At 31.8% G+C, this 22,990-nt stretch overlaps 1 protein-coding gene and 1 long non-coding RNA gene across 2 annotated transcripts; both read left to right on the top strand.

The window, feature by feature from the left end:
- Positions 1 to 8,347: 8,347 nt before the first annotated feature.
- LOC143055582 (uncharacterized) lies at positions 8,348 to 12,079 on the top strand. Its single transcript, XR_012972094.1, has 3 exons — positions 8,348 to 8,434; positions 10,091 to 10,273; positions 11,975 to 12,079. It is a non-coding gene; the product is annotated as an uncharacterized LOC143055582 (long non-coding RNA).
- A 496-nt stretch (positions 12,080 to 12,575) lies between these two features.
- Positions 12,576 to 19,517, top strand: LOC143055229 (uncharacterized). Its single transcript, XM_076228362.1, has 7 exons — positions 12,576 to 12,678; positions 13,079 to 13,225; positions 13,759 to 13,938; positions 15,328 to 15,453; positions 17,428 to 17,535; positions 18,686 to 18,763; positions 19,426 to 19,517. The coding sequence occupies exons 1-7, from the start codon at positions 12,636 to 12,638 to the stop codon at positions 19,515 to 19,517; spliced, it is 774 nt and encodes a 257-aa protein (XP_076084477.1). The 5' UTR covers positions 12,576 to 12,635.
- Positions 19,518 to 22,990: the final 3,473 nt, after the last annotated feature.

The raw sequence follows: 22,990 nt of genomic DNA, 5'->3' as shown, positions 1-22,990 counted from the left end.
TTTCATATGTATGACATCATGTTTGAAATGAGTAAAATGCGCCAAAAGCGTTAAAGGACTTTCGCAGAAATTCATTTTATTTTGTCTTGTAGATTTCTCCGAGATATTGTGCATTAATTCTTTTTGATATGCATCCGAATGAGAATTTTTAAAACAATAAAATCGATATTGCGTTTGAAAATAGGTTCCGATACATGTGGATTTACGTGGGAGGTAGTATGTACATCTCTGAGTCTGTGCTAAGTATAGATATATATCGGGAATTTTATCACGGTGTTGTTTACAAAGCGAAAGAAGCATGTCATATTATTATTTTATTATTTGTTTATTATTTTGTTAAACGTGTTTCATTTTTTATCATGTTGGAGTCTTTTATGATAATTGTGTATCATAATTATATAGCTCGTACAGTGATCATAAGTAATGCTATTTGCTTACATCCAGGTCATTTTGACGAATTGTAGAATTTTGCAATAATACCACGCGTTCATAATTTATGTTTATCTTAAAAATAAACTTCAGAGACTAGCATCAATTTAGAAGAAATATACGGCTTTTCAAAACATTGTAATCATAGCTACAATGCAGACAATATTATTTTAATATTATTTGTATAACTGTTATCAAGAAAACAAAATTGGTAGATGAGAAGAACTAGCAATAGAGAATGCATCAAAAAAAGTCTTTTGTGAATGGGTTTATTTAAAAACTGGAAGAGAAATAAACATATTTTCGTGTTTAATCCATGTCTCTTAATGGGGCACTAGAAGTACGGCGGCTTTGTGAAAAATTGTGCACATCCTGCTACAAGCATGAAATTTGGCATAGACCTTCCTAAACTATTTCTTTTTTATTTCAGATAGGGAGGCATTTGAAAAAAATGTCTCACTTCCGGTTAAATCCAAAATAGCGGACATCATACTTAAATTTGCCCAATATCGAAGGCTAGTATGCGACTAGGTGTTATTAACATGTTACCATCATGATATTTTGTACAAACCTTTGTTATGTACTACTTTTGGATATATGATATAGATTAGATGTCTTCAAAAATCCTACTTTTGGTAAAATTCAACATGGCGGACATTGTACTAAAATAGGCTTATTTTTAGGGAGGGTAATTGAAATGTGTTTTAAAGTATTGCTACTATCATTATATTGTGCAGGAACCTTTCTTTGGCGCTTCTCATGGAAACAATGTATAAGACATATGTCTTTAAAACCCTTTATACTTTCGGTGATATCCAATATGGCGAATATGGAAATATTGATAATGTTTCATTTTAATATTCACCTTTTTCAAAATATAAAGAAAATATTTTTTTTAGAGGGTCATTACACTTTTGGCTTTAAGTCATCCTCAAAACCACTAATTCTATTCAGCTTTATATGTTTAAATACAAACACTTCCGGTAAAAAAAACAATATGGCGTAAATTACAAAGATGAGTCCTCAATCCATATCTTTGATGTGGAGTTTTGGATAGATTGATAAAAACAAAATGAAATCAATAAAGTTCTTAAACATCTTTAGAATGACTTATTTATGGCCGCAAATACATGTTAATTAATAATCGGAGAGCTTATTTTCCAAATCTACAAATATCGTAGTATTGTGTCTTACATCTATAATGTACAAGCTACTGATAGGATGTAGAGGCCTCACAAAGAGATGTCCAAAAGGGTTCCCATGGATCATATTTTCCCCTTCGCATTTCATAAGCGTCTGGACTAGTTAGCATAAGAACCAATACAAAATGCAAGCTTGTTACTCATTCGCACCCGCCATGGTATATTGCACGTTTTACTTGCTTACAAAGACTAGACCGAGTCATTGGAATAGCCTCAATAAGTATTTCCTCTTCCAAAAACACATGTTTTCTTGCTTCGTTAACCCCATCTGTTAAGTTTGTTTGATCTTACAAAAAAACCACGTATCGTTCTATCAATGACATTGTAAAATCCATATCTGGTGATGTTGGCTGATCAATCATCATTCTAACTGATAGAGTCACATCTTCAAACACCATCCATGTCACGAACGCAGTTCCCTTTCCAGTAAACGTGTAATCTCTCAATGCCTAGTATATTTGATAGGTCATGGAAAGATATATATCTAAAGCTTTTCCCACTTCCAAATGCAAGCCAGAGTTCATCTGCCCCTATGTCACTGAATAACAAAACAGCAATGACAGCAATATCAGTATCAACTGTTCGAGTCATGACTCAGTTAAGTCTGTGTTTCACTGCATCATACACATGCATCATACACATGCATCTTGATTTAAGTGTCAGCCTCTTCATGTGAACATGGTGCTACGCTTGAAAAATTCTGATGTGGTGGATAAGTATTAACACAGAACAATCTGAGCAATTGTTGCTACAACTACCTTTTCCTCAAAATCTATTGAGAAAGCTGTTGCGAATGAAAACTTAAAAGTTCTTTCTTATTATCGTCATCTCTCAGAAAACTTTGCCAATTTTGAGGATTTTGTTTTGACTCTGGATTCGTCTGTGTATTCCCTTTCCCCTAAATGTAGCACTTCCTTCTTATAACAAATGCTCAGGATATTCTATCTTATCTACCTCGAGATTTATTTCAAGTTTATCACCATGTTCACAATAAGAGGCTGACAGACAATAGAACCATGGTGCATGTGTCTGATGCAATGAAACACGAACTTGCACGAGTCGTGATTCGAATAGTCGTTACTGATGATGCTGTCATTACTGTTTCGCTATTCCGTGACAGGGGTAGACGAACTATGAATTGTGTTTTGGAGGGCAGATGCTTTGGATAAATATATATCAATGATCTTTCAAATGCATCTGGTAATGAGTGATTACACACACTTATTGTGATCTAAGTGTTTACCGGTTGTCAAATGGTTCTCTGATTGCTTGAAAGGGAAAACAAGACTGCGTGGGAGACATTGATGGCATTTGAAGATGTGACTTGAACATAAAGAATGATGATTTATCAGCCTAAATCACCGAGGTTTAACTGTAAGATCACACAAAATATCAGATGGGATTAACATGGTTAACGAATCAAGAAAATAACTATTTGCGCCTAAGGGAAGACTAATTGAGGGTATTCCCTCAACTTGGTCTAGTCTTTTCCAGCATGTTAAACGTGCAATGTACTAAGGTAGGTGTTTAGGGGGACGAGCATGGAATTGGCTCTTATGCTACCCAGTTTAGGCGCTAATGGATGGTGAAGGGATAAAGATGATCCTTTTAAATAACTCTTTCTAAGGCCTCATCATTTTGTCAGAAGCTTGTACAATATGGATGTACTGGAGAATTCAGTTCAATGCCAAAAACAGCTACATCATAAGCATCAGATTCAAAAGCCATAAAATATAAAGTTTAAATAGACACATACTACAACAACAAGTTAAGCATTATCCGTACCTAGGCCTACAAATTTAGGGAGACCTCAAATGAACCACCCACATATTAAACGTGGCAAAGAAAGCAAATTCAACACTAGGCTTTCAAAGAAGAAACTTGAAATACTGCCCACAAGATTGCAAAAAAACAGCTTACATCTCGCTCGTCAGATCAACGATGGAATATGGAGCCATAGTATGGGACCCCTACACAGTAACAAACATAGATAAGCTAGAAAGGATACAACGTCAAGTGGCAAGATTTATCACCATAGAATACAAGTCAAGAGAGGACGGGTGTGTCTCCAATATGCTTGCCCAACTGAAACTACAAGACATCCAGACAATTGCAAGACGAACAAGCTAGAAGTTGATATTTATGGACAAAGTGGTTTAGGGGCTGATTCCCGCTATTGAATCATACGAATTTCTAAAAAAAAAAGCACGTCCTAAGAGAAGCATAACTGCTAAGAGGTTCGAATAATACCACGCAACAAATATTATGGAAAAGCAAGTAAAGAATCACTCTAAGTGTTTTGACATTCCACTAAGCTAAACACCACAATACTCAAACTCATTCTTTGTAAATTGTGGTAGACGACACTGTAGTGCGCGCACCAAGCGTAGAGAGCATCAAATCTGCTCTTAAGCCTCGTCAATAAATCGGCGGTGCTCTCTCAAACCGTTATATTAAAGCCATAATTGGTATCGACAACGTATACATACAGATACATATACAAATACAGAGGATGTCGCGGTCGTTGTTAATGTGGTGATGACTGTGAATAAACATGTATTTTTAGCCAAATAGTAGTAATTTGAAAAAGGTTTTAGTACTTTAGTAATTTTATTTTGTTTTAATAAATCTATCTAAAACTCTAAATCAAAGATATGGATTGAGAAAACTTTTTGAACTTTACGCCATATTGGGGTTGTTTTTTTTACCGGAAGAGTTATTTAAAAATTCACAACAGAATAAAATTAGTGGTTTTGAGGATAACTAGAAGACAAAAGTTTAATGACGAGCCAAAATAATTTTGAAAAAAAGTTGAATATTAAAATAGAAAGATATGTCTTATACATTGTATCCATGAAGAGCATAAAAAAGGTTCCTGCACAATGTAATGATAGTAACAATACAATAAAACACATTTCAATTACCCTCCCTAAAAATAAGCTTTTTCTAGTACTTTGTCCGCCATGTTGAATTTTACCGGAAGTAGGGTTTTAGAAGACATCTTATCTATATCATATATCCAAACGTAGTATATAACAAAGGATTGTACCATATATTATTTTAGTAGCATGATGATAACACCTTTTCACATACTAGCCTTTTATATAGGGCTGATTTAAGTATGATGTCCGCCATTTTGGATTTTACCGGAAGTGAGACATTTTTTTCAAATGCCTTTCCATCTGAAATAAAAGAGTAATAGTTGAGGAAGATCTGTGCAAAATTTCATGCTTGTAGCAGGATATGCACAATTCGTTTGAAAAATGCTTGTAGCCGCCGATCTATACATGTAGCTGTCAAATTCATGTTCACCGATTCTAATCAAATTCCCATATTTGATTTGTAACGATGTAAAACATTTATCCAAACTATTAAAAGTCTCAAATAAAACAATAAACAAGACACAGGCATGAAAATACGTAGCTTCGTTTCTTGTGTATTTCAGTCTAGACGCCATCTAATTATTTATCGAGTTGATCTCTAGCTATAGTCATCCGATGACCATATAATCGTAGTAAACATAAATATAGCTATAAATAGATTAAGCAAACACGTGCTGTTGAATTATTGTAGGTCTATTTAATTTCATATTACAGATAAAAAATAAATGTTTATCATCGTTTTTACCTGTATTAGAATGTTTATTTGTGGATCGAATCAGTCAATCAAATGATTTACCTTTGTTTCACTTTCAATGTTGACATTCTCTTCCTTTAAATAACTTAACACATACAATTCACGTGTTATTTATCTCAAGCTAAGGAGTTAAATTAAAGTTCACATGAATACGGATTCAATGAGGTCGAACTATTAACTTGCAAGTGAATAATTCATAATCAATTAATAGTTGTTTATTTCTAACAAAATTGAACCTTATTGACCTTATTGATGGACGTTTCGTCCCCGAGGGTATCACCAACCCAGTAGTCAACACGTCAGTGTTGACATTAATATCATTTTTATAAATTTCCTGTTTGAATTATTCGAAAAGTTACGGATTTTCTTATCCCAGGCATAGATTACCTTGGCCGTATTTGACACAACTTTTTGGAATTTTGGATCCCCAATGCTCTTCAACTTTGTACTTGTTTGGCTTTATAAATATTTTGATATGAGCGTCACTGATGAGTCTTATGTATACGAAACGCTCGTCTGGTGTACTAAATTATAACCCTAGTACCTTTAATAACTAATGGCTACTAAAAAGGAATTATTATTTCACTATTTGTATTTCATTACTGATTGACCAAAAATATACTAGGTTTTTCATATATCTCATAGCCAGTGCCCCTCTAACAAACATCCTTCCGGAGATCAAAGGTTGTAAATATCATACATGTAAAAGTATGATATGTCATTCATACTTGATGACGTAGTGGCTAAAGTCTTCTTTTTAAACACGTCTTTATTGAACTGTTTGTTTGTATTTAAATAAGGACACATTACTACGGTGCTAAGATTCTTATACTATCGTCCTTATTTGTTTGAATTGTGTAAATGACACAAAATAAACAGATTACATTATATTTCGATAAAGAATTTTGGATTTCTTTTAAAAATTGTAAAATGTTATGAGATTTTCAATAAATAGATTAATGATATTAGTTTTGCTTATCAAAAGATATAGGTTTTGCTCAATGGCGAAGGCCGTACAATCACATTAAAAAAGTTAAGACAAGAGAAAATGATATAAATTAAAGAATAGAGAAATGAAGGCACCTTTGTTTAATGGTAGAAAACCTTGGTGCTAGCACTCACCGAATGAGACGGTTTTAAAATTTGATTATGGCAAATTTCTATAAATTCTTATATATAGCCCTTTGATCACGCACATTTTGACGATCCTTTTGTGATACATGTTTCCACCTTTTAAGCGTTAATTTCTACAATCAAAACCATATCAAGAGAATTGGTTATGACTACAACATAGATAAATGAATCACTCACATTTTTTTGTGATTATCCTATTCAAATATACTGAAAGTTTTACAGACCCCTCAAGCTTATAAAAAAAATGAAAATGTCAATTAAAAAAAAAAGTACCAGAAGGGCTTCTCTGGTTTTACACAACACCAAATAATTATAAAGCCTTCCAAAAATGTAAAACACTTGAAAGAACTTTTCGACTAAGTGGGACCTAATTGAAAAAGACAAAATATATCTGCGAACACCTGCCGCATGTGTAGCAGGATCTACTTACCCCTTCCGGATCACCTGAGATCACCCCAGTTTTTGGTTCGTGATGCTTAGTTTTTATGTTGTGTCTCATGCACTATTGTTTGTCTGTCTGTTTGTCTTTGTTTTTGCCATGGCGTTGTCAATTTATTTTTGATCTATTTGTTGAATGTCCCTCTGGTATCATTCGCCCCTATGTAAGATATTAAGATATTTCTAAAGATATAGTACAGTGAACCAAGTCAATGAATAGTACTATACATTTCATTAATTTTAACAAAGTCTGTATTCTTTGCCGATGTAAACCGTATCATGTATTTATTCACCGTGATAAAAAAAAAGTAATGGTGAGCAAAAAGTTATTGCAATTATATTATTTACCTTGTTGTCTTCTTGTAACAGCAATATGACAATTATCAATATACGTTACATGTAAAACAGGACTAATTGTGATCTAAAGAATATAATAGAAAATAGAGATAAGAGTTTCTTAACATATCAAAGATCAAGCCCAAAGTGTTGGAGGTCTTAGGTTTGTAACAGTGCTCGCCTAGAGTGTTGGAGGTCTTAGATTTGTGACAGTGCTTCCAAGAGTGTTTGAGGACTAAGGGTTGAGATCGGGCTTGCCCAGAGTGTTGGAGATCTTGGATTTGTGATCATGCACGCATAGAGTGTTGAAGGTCTTGAGTTTGTAACCGTGATCACCTAGAGTGTTGGAGGTCTTGGGTTTGATTTTTGTTTGTACACATGTAATATACATCTATCGGATCAGTTTTCATGTAATATGACTTGTGTATCGACGGTATTATTATAGTCTAAAGTTAGTTTATATTAAAATAAGAAGACGTAATATGATTGACACTGAGACGACTCTCCACAACAAATAAAATGAAACAGAGGTTAAAAAGTAAGGGTCATTGTACGTCCTTCAACAATGACCATATCCCCTATCCCATGAGCAACTATAAAAAGCCGCGAAAAACAAACTTAATGTAAAACAATTTAACGAGAAAACCAACAACCAAACAAAGGACGAAACAAAAATTAAGAAACGACTAAAAACGACAACCACATGTTAATTACAGATTCCGGTCTTAATAGTTTATGACGGTGCCGCATATTGTGTTCAGAGAGGTTAATATATGTAGTCGTAAGACAAAAAGGGGACAATAAAAAGACCTGAAAGAATTTGCGTGTTGACGTTTCGAATTGATTATTTGTTTAATTGGAGACAGATGTGTAAAATCAACTTTCCTGATATATGAATCCTAGATATATATTTAAAGCGTAACAGTATTTCATAGTAATGATATATCTTAACAAATATTGATAAACCTAAAAACCGGAACAAACCGGAGTTATCAACGACAACAGCGTAGTCTTCATAAGGGGTTGTGTCTTTGAGGGTGTAGTTTTGCGTTATGCCCTTATATGCACATATTTTTGATAAGACGTGTTGTTTATTATACTTTTGTTATTTGAAATTAATTTCCTTTTTTTTAGACGTCTTTTGTTTGTTATCAATTTGTCATCATTGACCGGAAAAAGACTTCTACAATCAGATAAGAATTTATTTTGTAAAATGATAAGTTTTGTGTTAATTTTCATTGTCCATCAGTTTGCACTATGTGAGTATTTACATTATGTGATCTTAAATTGACTGTTTTGATAGGAATGGGCTTTGCATCATAAAAGTTTATAGTTTACTTTGAGCTTGGTGTCTGTGAGAGGCCATGATCTATACCAATTTTCAAAGAGTGTCTCCAGAATGTCGTTCGAAAGTACAGGGTATAAGATATAAAAGATGATTCTCATTTGTGATGATTGTTTTCGTCTATTTCTCTTATATCCGGGGACGAAAAAAGCAGTCACTTTTTCTAATTTTTTTCGATATTCGTTTTAAATTCAATACAGAAATATATCTTCGAAACACTTGTAAATTATTGAATCATTACGATTAATACAATTTACTGTTACATTGTCAAAAAGTGAACGTTTTAACAAAACAATGAATGGATAAATTTAAAAGGGGGTGATAAGATACGTACATTGTCAGCTTTTTGATAAGCGTAAGGATTTTACATTCAAAAGGAACTAAATTCAAAGTTAAACTGTTAGTACTGAATCATGTATTTGACGAACGAATGTGATACAGATTTCAGAATTAATAAGACTTTGAAAGAGATAGTCGAAAGATACCAAGGGGATACATATACTCATAAGCCGGTTGCAAACTGCGTACACAATACAACATATAAGACTAAATGACGAGCAACACGAACCTCACCAAAACCGATGGTAGTATAAGGTGCTACTCAAGAACATATTTGATATATGTTTCAATTTCTCTGTATTGGAAGTGGATAATTAGTAAGAAACAAAGGTACAAACTCAATCGGACAAACCTGTACTAAGAAGACATGAAATATTCTTTATATGTGCCGTTTATTCATATAGCTCCCACTGTGTATGTATTTATAAATTTTTCAATGATTGGAATTAAACATTTTTGAGGAAAATCAAATCAAAAAGCGATCTGCATGTTTAGTAAAGTGTTGATTTCATTTGCTAGCACTTGGTTGGTAGCAATAATTCATGGTTTAAAAGAGCAATACAGATTTTATATTACAATAACAATTCCGGCTTTCGTTACAAACAATAATCAATATGGTTATCTGTGAAACAAGGAAATCGATGTTTGTATAAACAAATTGGGAGACATTGTCATATAATTTTTAGATTAATTGTTGTTTTTTTTTGTGGTGATATATCAAATGTTATCTAAAGTTTTGATTTGATTTGCTCATTCTTAAATAAGATTATTGAGGTAGATCATACGTATATATTTCCTCAGACAGAATGTGTTATACTTAGCAAAAATAATGATTTATCTATGGTTTTCTCAAAAATATGTTAAAAGTATGGGTCACCGTGCTTTTTTTCAATCTACGGTCCTTCACATTTGTCCAAATTTGCTTAGACTGTTCATGAAAAAACACATTCATGTGCCTAAATAGAAACCTATGAGATAGAATTCTAAAATAAAATACGAGAATATTGATGGGTATACATGTACCATCAATCTACCTTAACCATTATATTTATACTATAAGACCATGTTTAAATAGGCTGGCGGTGAAACACTGGTAAACTGAGTACCTAGGTTTACGTGTTTGTTAATTGTCAATTAATAGGATAACATAAACATCATTTGGTCAATGTTGAATTATCGGCTTTTTTAACATTTCTACTTTTAACCTAAACCTATGACCATATGTCTTTAGTTGGAGGAGAGCAGATACTTCACTATTCTCCCTATGGAGTGACTTGGAATAATGCATCTTCATCATGTGGGATAAATGGTTTAGAGATAATGGAAGAAATTTTAAAAAGAAGCGATGTATTAGAGAATCAACAATTTTGGATTGGAAAAACTTCAATATTCACACCATGGATTGAAATGATAGGTACTGTAGATTGTTCCACTGTAAGGTTATAAAATGAAGAAAAAAAAACTGTATTCAATATAAATAAAATGCGCATGTCTCTTTTGGTTATATGTCCTATAAGTTATCACATTATTAGCAGTTGAATCTACGAACGAATATTATAATTATGTGTAAGTTTAAAAACTGATACTAAAAACTGGTCTTTGAAGACAATGCACACATCTTAAAAAGGAAATTGAATAAATAACATTGTACAGTAGATATATTAATTGTTTGACAGATATGTCATTCTGAAACGAAAATCAACATAAGGAAGGTCGGGAATTCATAAAAATAGCTTAACCCCGCCATATATATGTTGAAGGATCAGTCATCTTTCCGCTAAATATATTTGAATTCAACTATTTAAAAAATTTAAAAACAACAATAGCACTTTTATTGGTTTACTTGCTCGAGTACTTCTTATTGTGAGCTGTCGATTTAGGAAGACAAAATAAATGAAAAATATAGACATGTACATTATACATTGTATATTCAATAACCTGTACTAGAAAAGAAATCTTATGTTAACCTTTTGTGCTAGAAAAACTGAATACATGGTCGTCTAAGAAACGCTCATTTAAGGCTACATGTATGTATCCTTTTGTCAATGCCCACAAAATGTCGTGTTGAACCTCACTAGAAATATACGGAAAACAAAACATGTATATATTGAAGTAAACAGAAATTCAGCCATTGGAACTGTGACTATTAAACGTTTGGCACAAAAAATCAAAATACGAGTATGTTTGACTAGCCATTCAAACTATGTAAAAATAATATATTTATCAAAATACAACATGATACAAATCCTTTTTTCCTTAATAAATCCCCTAAAAGGATTTGATGATTAAAGTACAAAATACATTGTAGAATCAACTAAATAAAGCCGTCGTTAAATAAACTAAGTTTCTAGCGCTATAAATCCGTAAGCCTACATGTACACTAACATTTATTGCACATGCACAATAAGCAAATCAGTTCTCGTTATACTTATGTGTCTCTGAAATTTTCAATTCGCCTTTACGGCACAAGTAATCCAGTGTGTTATGTGCTTGTCTGTCTTTTGTCCATCTAACATGTCTAGAAATTTTCGATGATATCATACACATTATTTTCTGGGATTTTTGTAGACTTTGGGCGATTATGTGTTATTGTCGAGTAATCATCACGGACTTCAGATGTGATTAACAGTGGTTTTTAGGCCTCTAGCAAAATATATCACAAAAATATGTACAAATGTGTATTCATTATCGTGCTTTACATCTTGCTACTTTCAACATTTGTCTATATCTGATAAGATTTGAAAATTAAACGCAGTGATACAATGGTAGTACGACGACATTGGTAAACAAATCTATTTACTAAGATATTTGAAATCTGACGCCAATCGAAAAATTCACGTGCAATGACCTCAAATTAAATCCATTTAATCTATTCGGTGTAGGCGCATACAGTTTTCTGTTATTTTGTGTCGATTACCAAAATAAAACGGCCAGACACTGCAAATCCAATCATGGAAATCATTTAAAAAACAACTAAATGTATACAGTCAAGTTCAATTAGAATACTGATAATAACCTATATTTGTTGCAGTATGATATAAAAAGTTTAATGCATTTAGTCTGTTGCATGGGAATAATTCAATAATGGTATTGATGATATATATTATGCTTTAAGGTTGTTATAAAGTTGATGGATTGAACAACACCGAATTCTATTCCATAAACACACGTGATGAATGTCAGAAAAAGTGTCATCATGTCAAACATTTTGGATTCAAGGTATGTGAACTAAATGCAGATGTAGCAAATGGAATTACTACAATGTATAATAAACAGAGAACATATGTATAGTTGAAAAGTGCTGCATTGAATTTTTGTTGAACATAATTAATTAACAAATATTTCAATTCAATTTTTATATATCTACCGTAGAAGGATCAACAACACTTACACTATTTACTTCTATCACAACACATAGCCATGCACGACATACATGTAAGCTATTTGGGACACATATGCGTAGACCCACATCAATTGAAAATGCAGACGTGGGTCCAACCATTTGTATTTTGAATAAAACATTCATGGGCTTGATAAGGAAATTAGCTATAGAATAACATGAATAAGTAGTAAATACTCGTATACTGACTTTAGATCTTACAATTGTATTTGCACTAAAAATTTCAATTTCTGAATTAAGTGTCATTTTTGGTCCTTCTCTGCACATTTCATGTTTTATGTTCCTGGATATTTTCATATTTTTTTATAATAAGAAGATTGAATCCAGAAGATGTGTTTGCATCCTAGATGAAGTCGTTACTGATAATCAGAGGAATATGAGTGTATGCGAAGAGTCGAATTCCTACTATGTATACAAAGGTTAGTAAATTTCTATTTTACTTACATTGTACTAGATCAATTATGGGGTTTCATTTCATTTGCAATGAATAACTAGGCTAATGTTGTCACTTATAATATACTTAACCAGAGACATCGAGACACGTTCGTAGCTCATTCTGTCTGTTTACTTCGTCCTATTGTAAAAGCGTATTTGTAAATATATTTAATCTACACACCACCGTATCATCAGATTATGCTCATATATTGATATTTTGAATAGTTTTGATTTACATGCAATGTTGTGCTTGTGAATCTGTAGACGCAATCGATTCCCCCCGCTGTGCGACTGTCCATGTTTTTTCTTTCAAATTCTGGTTTTGCTGAGCTTTTGAATTTTTTAGATATCAAGACCGGTAACATATTGTTGCTTTTAATACAGAGTTTCTTGGAACAGTTTTTGATTCAGACGATCCTGGAAACTGCATGACATTCTGCTGTGGAGGATGTTCAAAGGGCAGTGCTCAGTCACACATGTTTGAAGCACGAAATTGTAATGCAAAGGATTTAACAACCGTTGCTAGATGTGGTAATTACAATTTATAGTTATATAATCCTCAATGAAAATTGATATGGTTAGACAAAAAACAATAAATTAAGAGCATTCACTAGGAATATACCAGAAATATTCGTTGAATTGAAAAGATAAAGCGTTTCTTAAAATTATTGTAATGTTTTGTTTATAACACATGTTGTACATATCTTGAACTATCATTAAATTCATTAACTGCTTGAAAAGATATAGAATATTAGCACTTATAACAAGAGGAATAGTCATTTACACCAACACACAGGCGTATAGTCTAGCTTGTTTACTCGTAGAAGAAATAGAGAAATCAACATTTCTTCTTGAACCACTTTTGTAGTATGCGTAGTACTAAATCGATTACAACACTGCGCAATAATGTTCCGGAAAATAACTAGTTTATTATTAAGGTATTTATGATTAGTGAAAAGCTATATCTGCATGCTTGTCAAAAATTTTGAATCGTACATACTAATGAGCAAAGTATATTTTGTTTTTATTTTATTGTAATTTGATTAATGTTTCATTTTTTTCAGAAGACAGAACCTCCTCATACTGGGGAGCTACACAACACGAAGGAGCGAGGTTTTGTAAATCAAAGCAACAACTGTTGTTACCTTCAACTTTTTGTCATCAAACTGGAAATTCTAAATTTTCAGGAATTCCGGCATGGACGAATGTTATTAGAGAACATAAAACAGAGTGTTTTGAAACAAGTAAGTCTATAGATATATCTAAGATTTTATGTGTAGCTTTTTCAAAACATCAAGTTAATTTATTACAAAAAACACATTTTTATGTCTGGAAAATGTATGACAAAACGTCAATCAGACTACGACCGAAATACAAAACCGAACACAATGCTAATAATTGTTATGTATATTCTCTTATTTGTGGTGATACAAAGTTACTTAATAAATCAGAAGTAGGATAATGTTAAACAAATAACTTAATCATGGAAACGTCCGCTTTTTAACAGATCAAGAGACGAAACAAGATAACACATGTCAATAGTAGCCTTTCCAACCATTTTATAAAATATCAGTATCGATTTTTCGCTCTAAAGTTATTAACACACCCACTAGATTCATATCGGTACTTGATAATTTCAACAGCAGCAAACGGACAGACGACGATCTAACTAAAACCAAACAAAACAATAGATTTCAATGAGTATATCAAAAGTCCATGTCTATGTCTTTTAGATATATTTACATGTACTTTTTTTATAATGAATTTTCTTTATAATTTTAACAAATGGACTAGCACAACATGTATGAACAAAGGTTTACATAATGGTATATTCACACAAAGGAAGTATTAAACAATAAAAAAAATAATTAAATATATGATGGTGCATGCACTTTTATGTCTTCAATCGGGTTATAGCAACGGGGATTAAGGTATAAGCGATTGCATCGTCTGTAGAAAGACCTCTTTAGTTCTAGCCTATACTTTATGTATAAGATTGTACACCAGTAACATCGAAAGGTGCTTACTATATATCAAGTCGTATTGGCTTAGTTGACAGCTAGACTCATTTTTGAATTTCTGCAATGTAGAAACATTTCAAACTAGGCTGATAAACTATAATGTTATCATTAGTTTGTACTTTATGACAAAGTTAAAGCAAGTACCTGTATACTAGCTATCCTTTCTTTTTCCATTTTACTCTGAGGAAAAGTTAAATGTTATGTTATGATTTTTTTCTGAATGCATTGAATGAATCTTTAAGTTTTGATAGAAAAAATCACACATTATACATAAAGACGTGATTACCTCCACAAAGAATTGTCTGTATGTCCTTAAATTGTCATATGTATAAAATCTGTGTTTGCTTTTATATACACAATCTTAATATCATATCATATTGCAAAACCAATTCTGCATGTTATAGTCTTGACACAGGTACAAGCATTTCAATGTGTAGAAAATGGTGGATTACACTTAGCTAAATAAACCTCTCACTTGTATAACAGTTACATAAAGTTCCATTTACACTGACAACAATGTAATAACAGAACCTGCAAACGATATTACTATAACACCGTGTATGATAAAAACGGCATAATTTATGTTTTGATGAATTAATTTTTATTTAAAAGATTGTACCAACACACCATTGATGTGTCCGGCAGGTGTTATCAATATTATAAATGGCAACACGATATTTAAAAAGATTGAAATGGCTTGTAACGAAACGCTGCAATGGTTTATTTGTAGAAGTGATCGTAAGTATAAAAAAGAAACAATGGATGTTATGTTACATGTCTAATTGAGTTGAAAAGTCAAAGAGGCGGAAGATATCACACGTTTATCGAAACGCTAAATACATTTGTAAAAGCAAAATCATTTCACTGTTATGATGAGCCATATTTCAACGTAAAAATCATTCTCATTAATTGTGGTGAGATAATTTCTAAAAATTCATCCCCCTGTACTATAATATTGGTCTAAGGGCAAGAAGATTTTTCCTATCACTTCATCTCTATAAATTGAAATCTGTATATATCATGTATGAAGATGCGTACCTAAAGTACATATATACGTTTTCAACTGACAACTTATCTGTTACTAGTATTTGATTTGAGAAAATACGAACATGTCAAATAGCTAGATAGATTGATAGGAAAAAATCAAAACCGATGATGATAACAACAGACAACATAGTGACCGAAAGGACAACCGACAAAATTTGTTGATGATTGATTGTGTGTTGTTTAATGTCCAATTGCAACAGCATGCGTGTTCAGTACGAGAACAAATTAACAGCAAATGTTATAGAAAGGTCCTGTTATAGAGGTAGTTCTAGATGAATGTCGGATAAAATTGTTACTGAAGCTGTCAAACGAGTTAATTGAATCTGGGTAAAAATGTTTAAGAACTAATTCATGGGGCTAGAATATATATATGGACCTTTATGACAAATATCTTACCCTGAGCGATAGCGAGGGGTAAACTATTGGCATAAAGGGACAACCCGTGGTAAAATTACGATATACTTAAGCCCCCATGAATTATTTCGATTCTAATAGGACAATTAAGGCAATTGTTTTGGATCGAAACGCTCTAGGTGAAGGCTTTATTTGCCGTTCCTATAAATAAACGCACGATTAAATTGACGTAAAAGAACAGAGCAAACTGAATATATTTCATGATTAAACTATTTACAAAAACATATTTAGATAGGTTCGGAGAAATCTAAATGATAATTGTACTTAAATGCCTTATATGTGTACAAAAATGGCCTATATAACACATTTTAGAATCGTTTGCTTACGTTTCCTTGTTGTGATGATTTTTCTGTTTCACAAGCGTGTATTTTCCAGTTAAATGCTTATATTTAGACGTCAACGTTATATGACGTCGGGTAGCTTATTCATAAAAAAAGCATATGACGTGTGAGTACGATCGGAACAACCAAAACAATATATATTTATATTTTACCACGGGTGTGTACTCAAAGCGTTTGAATGACGTCATGTTAGAAAATTCAATAAAAACAGGGCCTGCAGATGAAACAGCTCTTTGTGGGTTAGTCGCGATTTTAATTGAAAGTAAGAAATGGCAATCGATTTCTAAAAATAGAAATAAATAGTATTGAATCCTATTATGCATTACGAGATAAATTTTGTTAAAAATTTTCAAAATATCAGGTTGTCAGTATGTTGATATTCGAAACTACCATGTGCGAGTTATAACAAGAGCTTGTTTATGTGTCGAGTGAGCACAGCAATTGAGTTTAAAAACACTTCATATTGTGTCGAACAGAAGATAATTTACATGAACCTTATAAAAATTTGATGATCACATTTTCAGACTACACTTATATATTTGAAAATACAATATGTGAGACACGAGTGTTTTATTTGTTTCACAAGCAAACCAGATGATGACTTGATGCCTTCGTGGCGAACTAACCAACGTGGGTTAATTCTTTATGACGTTGATGATATGTCCAGATCAATCTTATTGAAGCTGGTCAACCTATTGGATGTAAAAAAGCTGTGATATGCAATTTTCTGATGAGCTGAGCAGATTTGAACAGACAGTGAAAACACCGATAAGATTCAATTGCTTTCACAGTGAATGTGACAAGCTTGTCAAAAACTGTTGTAACCAGTATTAGAATTCAAGTTATATCTGTCTAGTTTGCTTAAGTATGAAAGTGATAAAAAAAAATAATATTTATACATTTCTTATAGAAAGTTCAAAAACAGACCATGTACTCTTCACAACGTTGTCTTCCTTAGGGATGACACCAAAGCAAATTATAGAAAACCAGGGAAATACTAAGACAACGTTAGTAAAAAGTATGTCAGGCAATTATTTAAATTACATTCTTTAATCTTTTGATATAGGTTCTAGATACTGTTTTTGCTGGATATATCTTTTTGGATGTAACATGTTATGACAGATGTAAATGATGCAAATGTTTTATTTCTTTTTAAAAACTGTCTTGCAAGTGTGTTGCGCATTAGAAAAAAGATACATAAAGGCACGCATCATACATGTATCATGTACTTTTATATTCCTATCTGAATAAGTATACATGTGAATATAAGCCGAAGATTGCAAATCTAACAGAGAGAGCATCATTACCATAGGATCATTAGAAATGAAAAACAAATTGAAATCAGAATCAACGTCACTTTTTTTACCTACATATTTGCAATTTTATCTCACCGTAGCAATTTATCAGATAGTACAGTTATTATACAAGTACTATACTAAGACTTTACCCACTCTCATTTACACATTCATTCATTGACGGACGGTTCGAAAATGAATTTAAGTGAACATACTACTCAGCACCCACAAGCAGAGCTATGGCATATATACATTTGTAACGGTTCCACTATTTTCAGGTACGGTACGCACATTTTAAGTTTGTAGGCATTATATATGTTCCTAATCAAATTCACATATTCGAATGAAACTTCAAGTCAACATTTGACATAAATGTTTAATATGAATATTATTTACAGTGTGAATAAACGTTTGTATGCAGCATAATACGTTAGCATATCAACACCCTATTTAATACATTTTATGTGGTCATTAACCACTCTGACATTTATATATTGACAGTATTTTGTTTTCGTAGAGTTGAACAGTTTGAAACAAATGTTTTTATAACTACTTGCATTGATATACATTTCTTTCATTTTCGTACACGTGACGTCCTTTTTATGTATATGTGAGTGGTTTTCTTTGTGCCTTGTGTGTAACTGACTGTGAGTGCATTTGTGACTAGCAAACATATCATTTCAAGTGTTGTATTTTATAAATATGTTCACCTTACATTTAAATATGATTAAACATAAGGAAGTTTTATTGCATTTGAGACATGGATTCGATATGTTTCAATTTTGTTACTACTATAGCAAATACCACATGTTTAATTTTTAGCAAGTAAACATATTAAATCATAAATGAACAATCAGGTTGTATATTTTGTAGGTATAACGTCTGGGGTAACACCTTTTGAAAAAGTGACAAATGAGTGTCATAAAGGATTTACAGCAGCCGCACTCGTTGGTAACGATTCATCTATATATTTATTCTAAGCCATAGACAAAGACACTCATGCAAACATCCTGCAATCAAAATTGATATTGAAGAAACTATATTCTTACTTTATATCTGTAATTTTTGTCAAAATTGGCTCCTTTCTCACACAATTTAAATAGTGAATATACTTGATTGATTTGTTGCGTCTCTTGTCTTGTTGAAAAATTGACTCTTTGCATAATTTATTTTCTTGTTGTCAGATGAGAACATGAGGTATATAATTTCATGCAGTAAATCTGATGACATTATATCTAAAATAATGTTTGTAAAATGCCACTAACAGAAGAGCATACTTCAGAGACGGTTTAAACCTCATTTTGACGGTTAAACTATTTCAAAACTTTTAAATATGGTACGATTAAATTTGACCAACACATTAAAGCGGAATTGTCACCAAATCTTGTTTCAGTAAGCCAACAGCGTCAAAATACACAGAGTACCTTTGATATACCTCAGATCATTCTTAATTAAACACAATAACAGTCAATAGTATAAACTAAAATATCAAACGGTGATATGAGCACTCGGAAATTACGTCGAAAATAGGTATGTCCGTTAACACATCAATTTTGTTTACTTTCACTATGCACCTGTTTGTCTTTGATTTAAAATATGTCATTGTCTTCCAGGAGCTATCATAGGAGGAAGTGTTGGTTTAAACTTGTTATGTTTTGGTATCATACTACTCATTCGTAAACTCAGGTATTACCAATTTCACTAATACATACCTTTCAATATATTAACAATTTTAAAATGTTATTACATGTATCCGACGACAACTAAAATAGGGTCTTAGATAGAACTACATGAAGTTTTTCAATGTATCATTTTCATATCTATTTTTCACTTAAAGGTATGTTCATAGAAAATTAAGAGACATTTTGAAAATAAACTGATGCACAATTTTCGAGATATGTTGTCAAGTGACATTGTGCTTTGTTTTGGAAAGAGTCTCATATATATTTTTCTGTCAATTGATTCGTTTACGTGGACACCTGATTAACTTAAATTCACATTATTCATGCTGTGGTAAGTACGTACAATGTCTCCATGTACATTTGTTAAAATCTAAACTTTGAAAACAGCTATGAAAAATATCACTTTTTTTGTAGGAAAACTGAACTTTTCAAGGACACATCGCAATACGCTGATTTAAAAATGGAAAACAGGAATACTTGTAACAACGATATATACTTTACAGTTATTGATTAGTTGAAACTTTTTACATTGGATTTACATGATTTACAAACTGAAAAAAACCCACTTTGTTAAATTTAAGTGACTAATGTTACATAATGCGTATTTGTTTTATTTTTTTTTTTTGTATAAAAAAATTCTTCTAAGTTTATTGATTTATTGTACTAAACCAATCTACTAACTTTTTTTTTGCGTTTCACTGGTCCCTGGTTATTATCTTCAATAACTAAAAACCAAGCCAATTGTGTAATAGTTAACACTCTCAAACGTGTCCGATAACCCGTCTAACCAATCAAGATGGCCGCCATTGCTAAAAATAATGCATAGGGGTAAAATGAAGATTTTTGGCTTATATCTCTGACACCAAAGCATTTATAGCAAATCTAACTGGGGGTAAAATTGTTTATCAGGTCCAGATCAATTTGACTTTTGAAATTTTCAGACAAATTAGACAATTTGTTGTTATATTGTTGCCCCTGAATTTGTAATTTTAAGGGAATTTTGCAGTCTTTGGTTATTATCTTGAATATCATCATAAATAGAGATAAACTGTAAGCAGCAATAGTGTTTAGCAAAGTAAGATCTACAATAAGTAAAACATGATCAAAATAATTAATTTACCTCATAAGGAGTTATTGCCCTTTAAAGACAAAATTTAACAATTTTTCGTAAATTTTGTTATCTTTTACAACTGAAATAAACTTGGCCACAATAAGCATTAGGGTTTCCAGTTTAAAATATGTGCCTCGTCATTATGCTGCCAATCAAAATGACAGACATGACTAAAAATAGAAAAATGCAGTTTTTGACTTATATCTCTAAAACAAAAGCAAAGGTATAACGGTTACATTATCACATCCATCAATTGCTAATAAAAATATAAGGTGAGCGACACAGGCTCCTTGGAGCCTCTAGTGTATAGTTTCTGCTATCAAGGTGGTTAAATGCACAAAATGTACAAGGTAATGTATACTGGGGATGAGGCATCAAGTAAGAAAGATGTATAGTTGTCAGTCAATGATTCTATGATTACGAATGGAATATTTTTATGTCCAAATAAAAAAAAAAGGTTTAGACAGTACAATAGTAAATATATAATACAGATAGAACTAGATATAGCGTGTAATGAATATTTGTGTATAAGTTGTCCCGAAACGACAGACCTTGTCATCTATGCAATTCAAGTGAAATCGGTGACGAATTTCATTATATCATGACTTGTAAATCTTTAGATCTAGAGAGAAAGAAATTTTTACCCTAATATTGCTGGAAAAATCCGAATGCATACAAATAACTTAGATTATTTAATTCAGACCATACTATCATTTTAGAAAAAAATATGTGAGTTTATAAAAACAATACTGGTGAAAGTCAGTCCTCCAAGTTAAGTTACGTTATTTGATCACACATGTGCAGGCTTATAAATTCATTTCTGTAACTATTACATGTAGTTTTGTGAGAACATTCATTCATTCATTCATTCATTCATTCATTCATTCATTCATTCATTCATTCATTCATTCATTCATTCATTCATTCATTCATTCATTCATTCATTCATTCATTAAAGTTCATTCATTCATTCATTCATTCATTCATTCAAGAATAACTTCCTAGTGTGACAAACATTTATTTATACAATGACGTTTCAAATTGTAAGTTTCCGTTTGCTGTTATCTATGTAGTTAAATGGACCTATTGCTCGAAGTTAAATTTTTACTGTTTTTTTTTTGGCTGTAGAATACATTCAGAGGAAAGCGCAATACTAAGTAGAATAAATCAACTAGAGTAAACAAATGTAGCAGTTCAATTTATTCGCATTGTTTTTTCTATTCGCAAATGTGGCTCTTAAACCACACACAGTCAGTTTGTTTTTCTTAACATGGCGACGACAGACGTATTATAGTGGACAGAGTTTTATTACTGGATTCTAGTTTCAAATCATATTGTCAACAGCACTGCAGAAGCATAAAACGGGTCATAAAAAGACACCGTCTTTATCACTGTATCATAGTTGTGTCTATAATTTAACAATAAACTAATCAGAAACAGCTTATGCAGTCTTTTCCTGAGGTAGAAATGCCTCAGTATTTCAAAAATACAAAATTTGTTAACAATTATTTAATACTTATGATCATATCAATGATAAACGTGATGTACTTAGAAAATTAAAAAAAAATAATAGATAATAACCAGATTCACAATTTGTATGATGTGTCAAACTTTGATTCTTTGCATTAAAATGGAAAGAGTTAAATTTAATAAGATATAGATTTTTCTGTAAAATGATTCATATACCGAAACCCTTGATTATCTTGAATAACTACAAAATAGGTATGTGAGTTTTTAAGATAAGTAGTATATAGAGTGTGATTCTTTTTGTATACACAAAGAAGGATAGTCAAGGACCCAGAAAATAACGATGATGGAGTTATGGACAATCCTCAATACCCTGTTTAGTTTACATTCATTGTTAAGTTGCACGGATGAAAACTTTTTCAAACGCTATAAAAACTGCTTCACAGCGTTTAAGGAACTATTATAACATATAAACGTGTATGCTGAAACTTGTAAGGTATAATATCGTTGTAAAGATATAGGATCGAAACACTTTTGAAATGAATCAAACATCTTAAAAACAAGAATTGAGTTGACACGTCAAAAATTGTTAATATATTTTTTTCAACGTTAATGTAGTCAAAAATATTTTTTTCATGACTACTGCACAACAAAAGATAAAATTCAAAAAAGTTAACACGGCAAATTAAATGAACGGACTGGTTTTTTGGCTTAGTTTTTGAGAAGAGATCAGTATTAGCTCAATATGTCAATTTTTAACCCTTGATTTACTTATAAGAAAACATTATTGACTAAGAACGTGGTGCCGTCCAAACAATTAGCACTAGATAATACGCCCATATTAGGACCCGACTGGCTGCTTAAATCAAAACCCAATCTATTAAAAAGAAAAATCACAAATATGCTGAACTCCGAGGA

Source organism: Mytilus galloprovincialis, chromosome 12 (assembly GCF_965363235.1).
Source record: "Mytilus galloprovincialis chromosome 12, xbMytGall1.hap1.1, whole genome shotgun sequence".
NCBI lineage: Eukaryota > Metazoa > Mollusca > Bivalvia > Mytilida > Mytilidae > Mytilus > Mytilus galloprovincialis.
The sequence above is the reverse complement of the archived record's forward strand: the minus strand, read 5'-3'. Positions and strand labels throughout refer to the sequence as shown.

What these genes read in the sequence shown, in the direction of transcription:
- LOC143055229 (XM_076228362.1), top strand. Translation starts at nt 12,636, where the DNA reads ATGAGTGTATGCGAAGAGTCGAATTCCTACTATGTATACAAAG. An exon ending in AACAGAGTGTTTTGAAACAA is followed by an intron (nt 13,939 to 15,327) that starts GTAAGTCTATAG and finishes TTTATTTAAAAG; the next exon opens with ATTGTACCAACACACCATTG. An exon ending in GTTTATTTGTAGAAGTGATC is followed by an intron (nt 15,454 to 17,427) that starts GTAAGTATAAAA and finishes CATTTCTTATAG; the next exon opens with AAAGTTCAAAAACAGACCAT.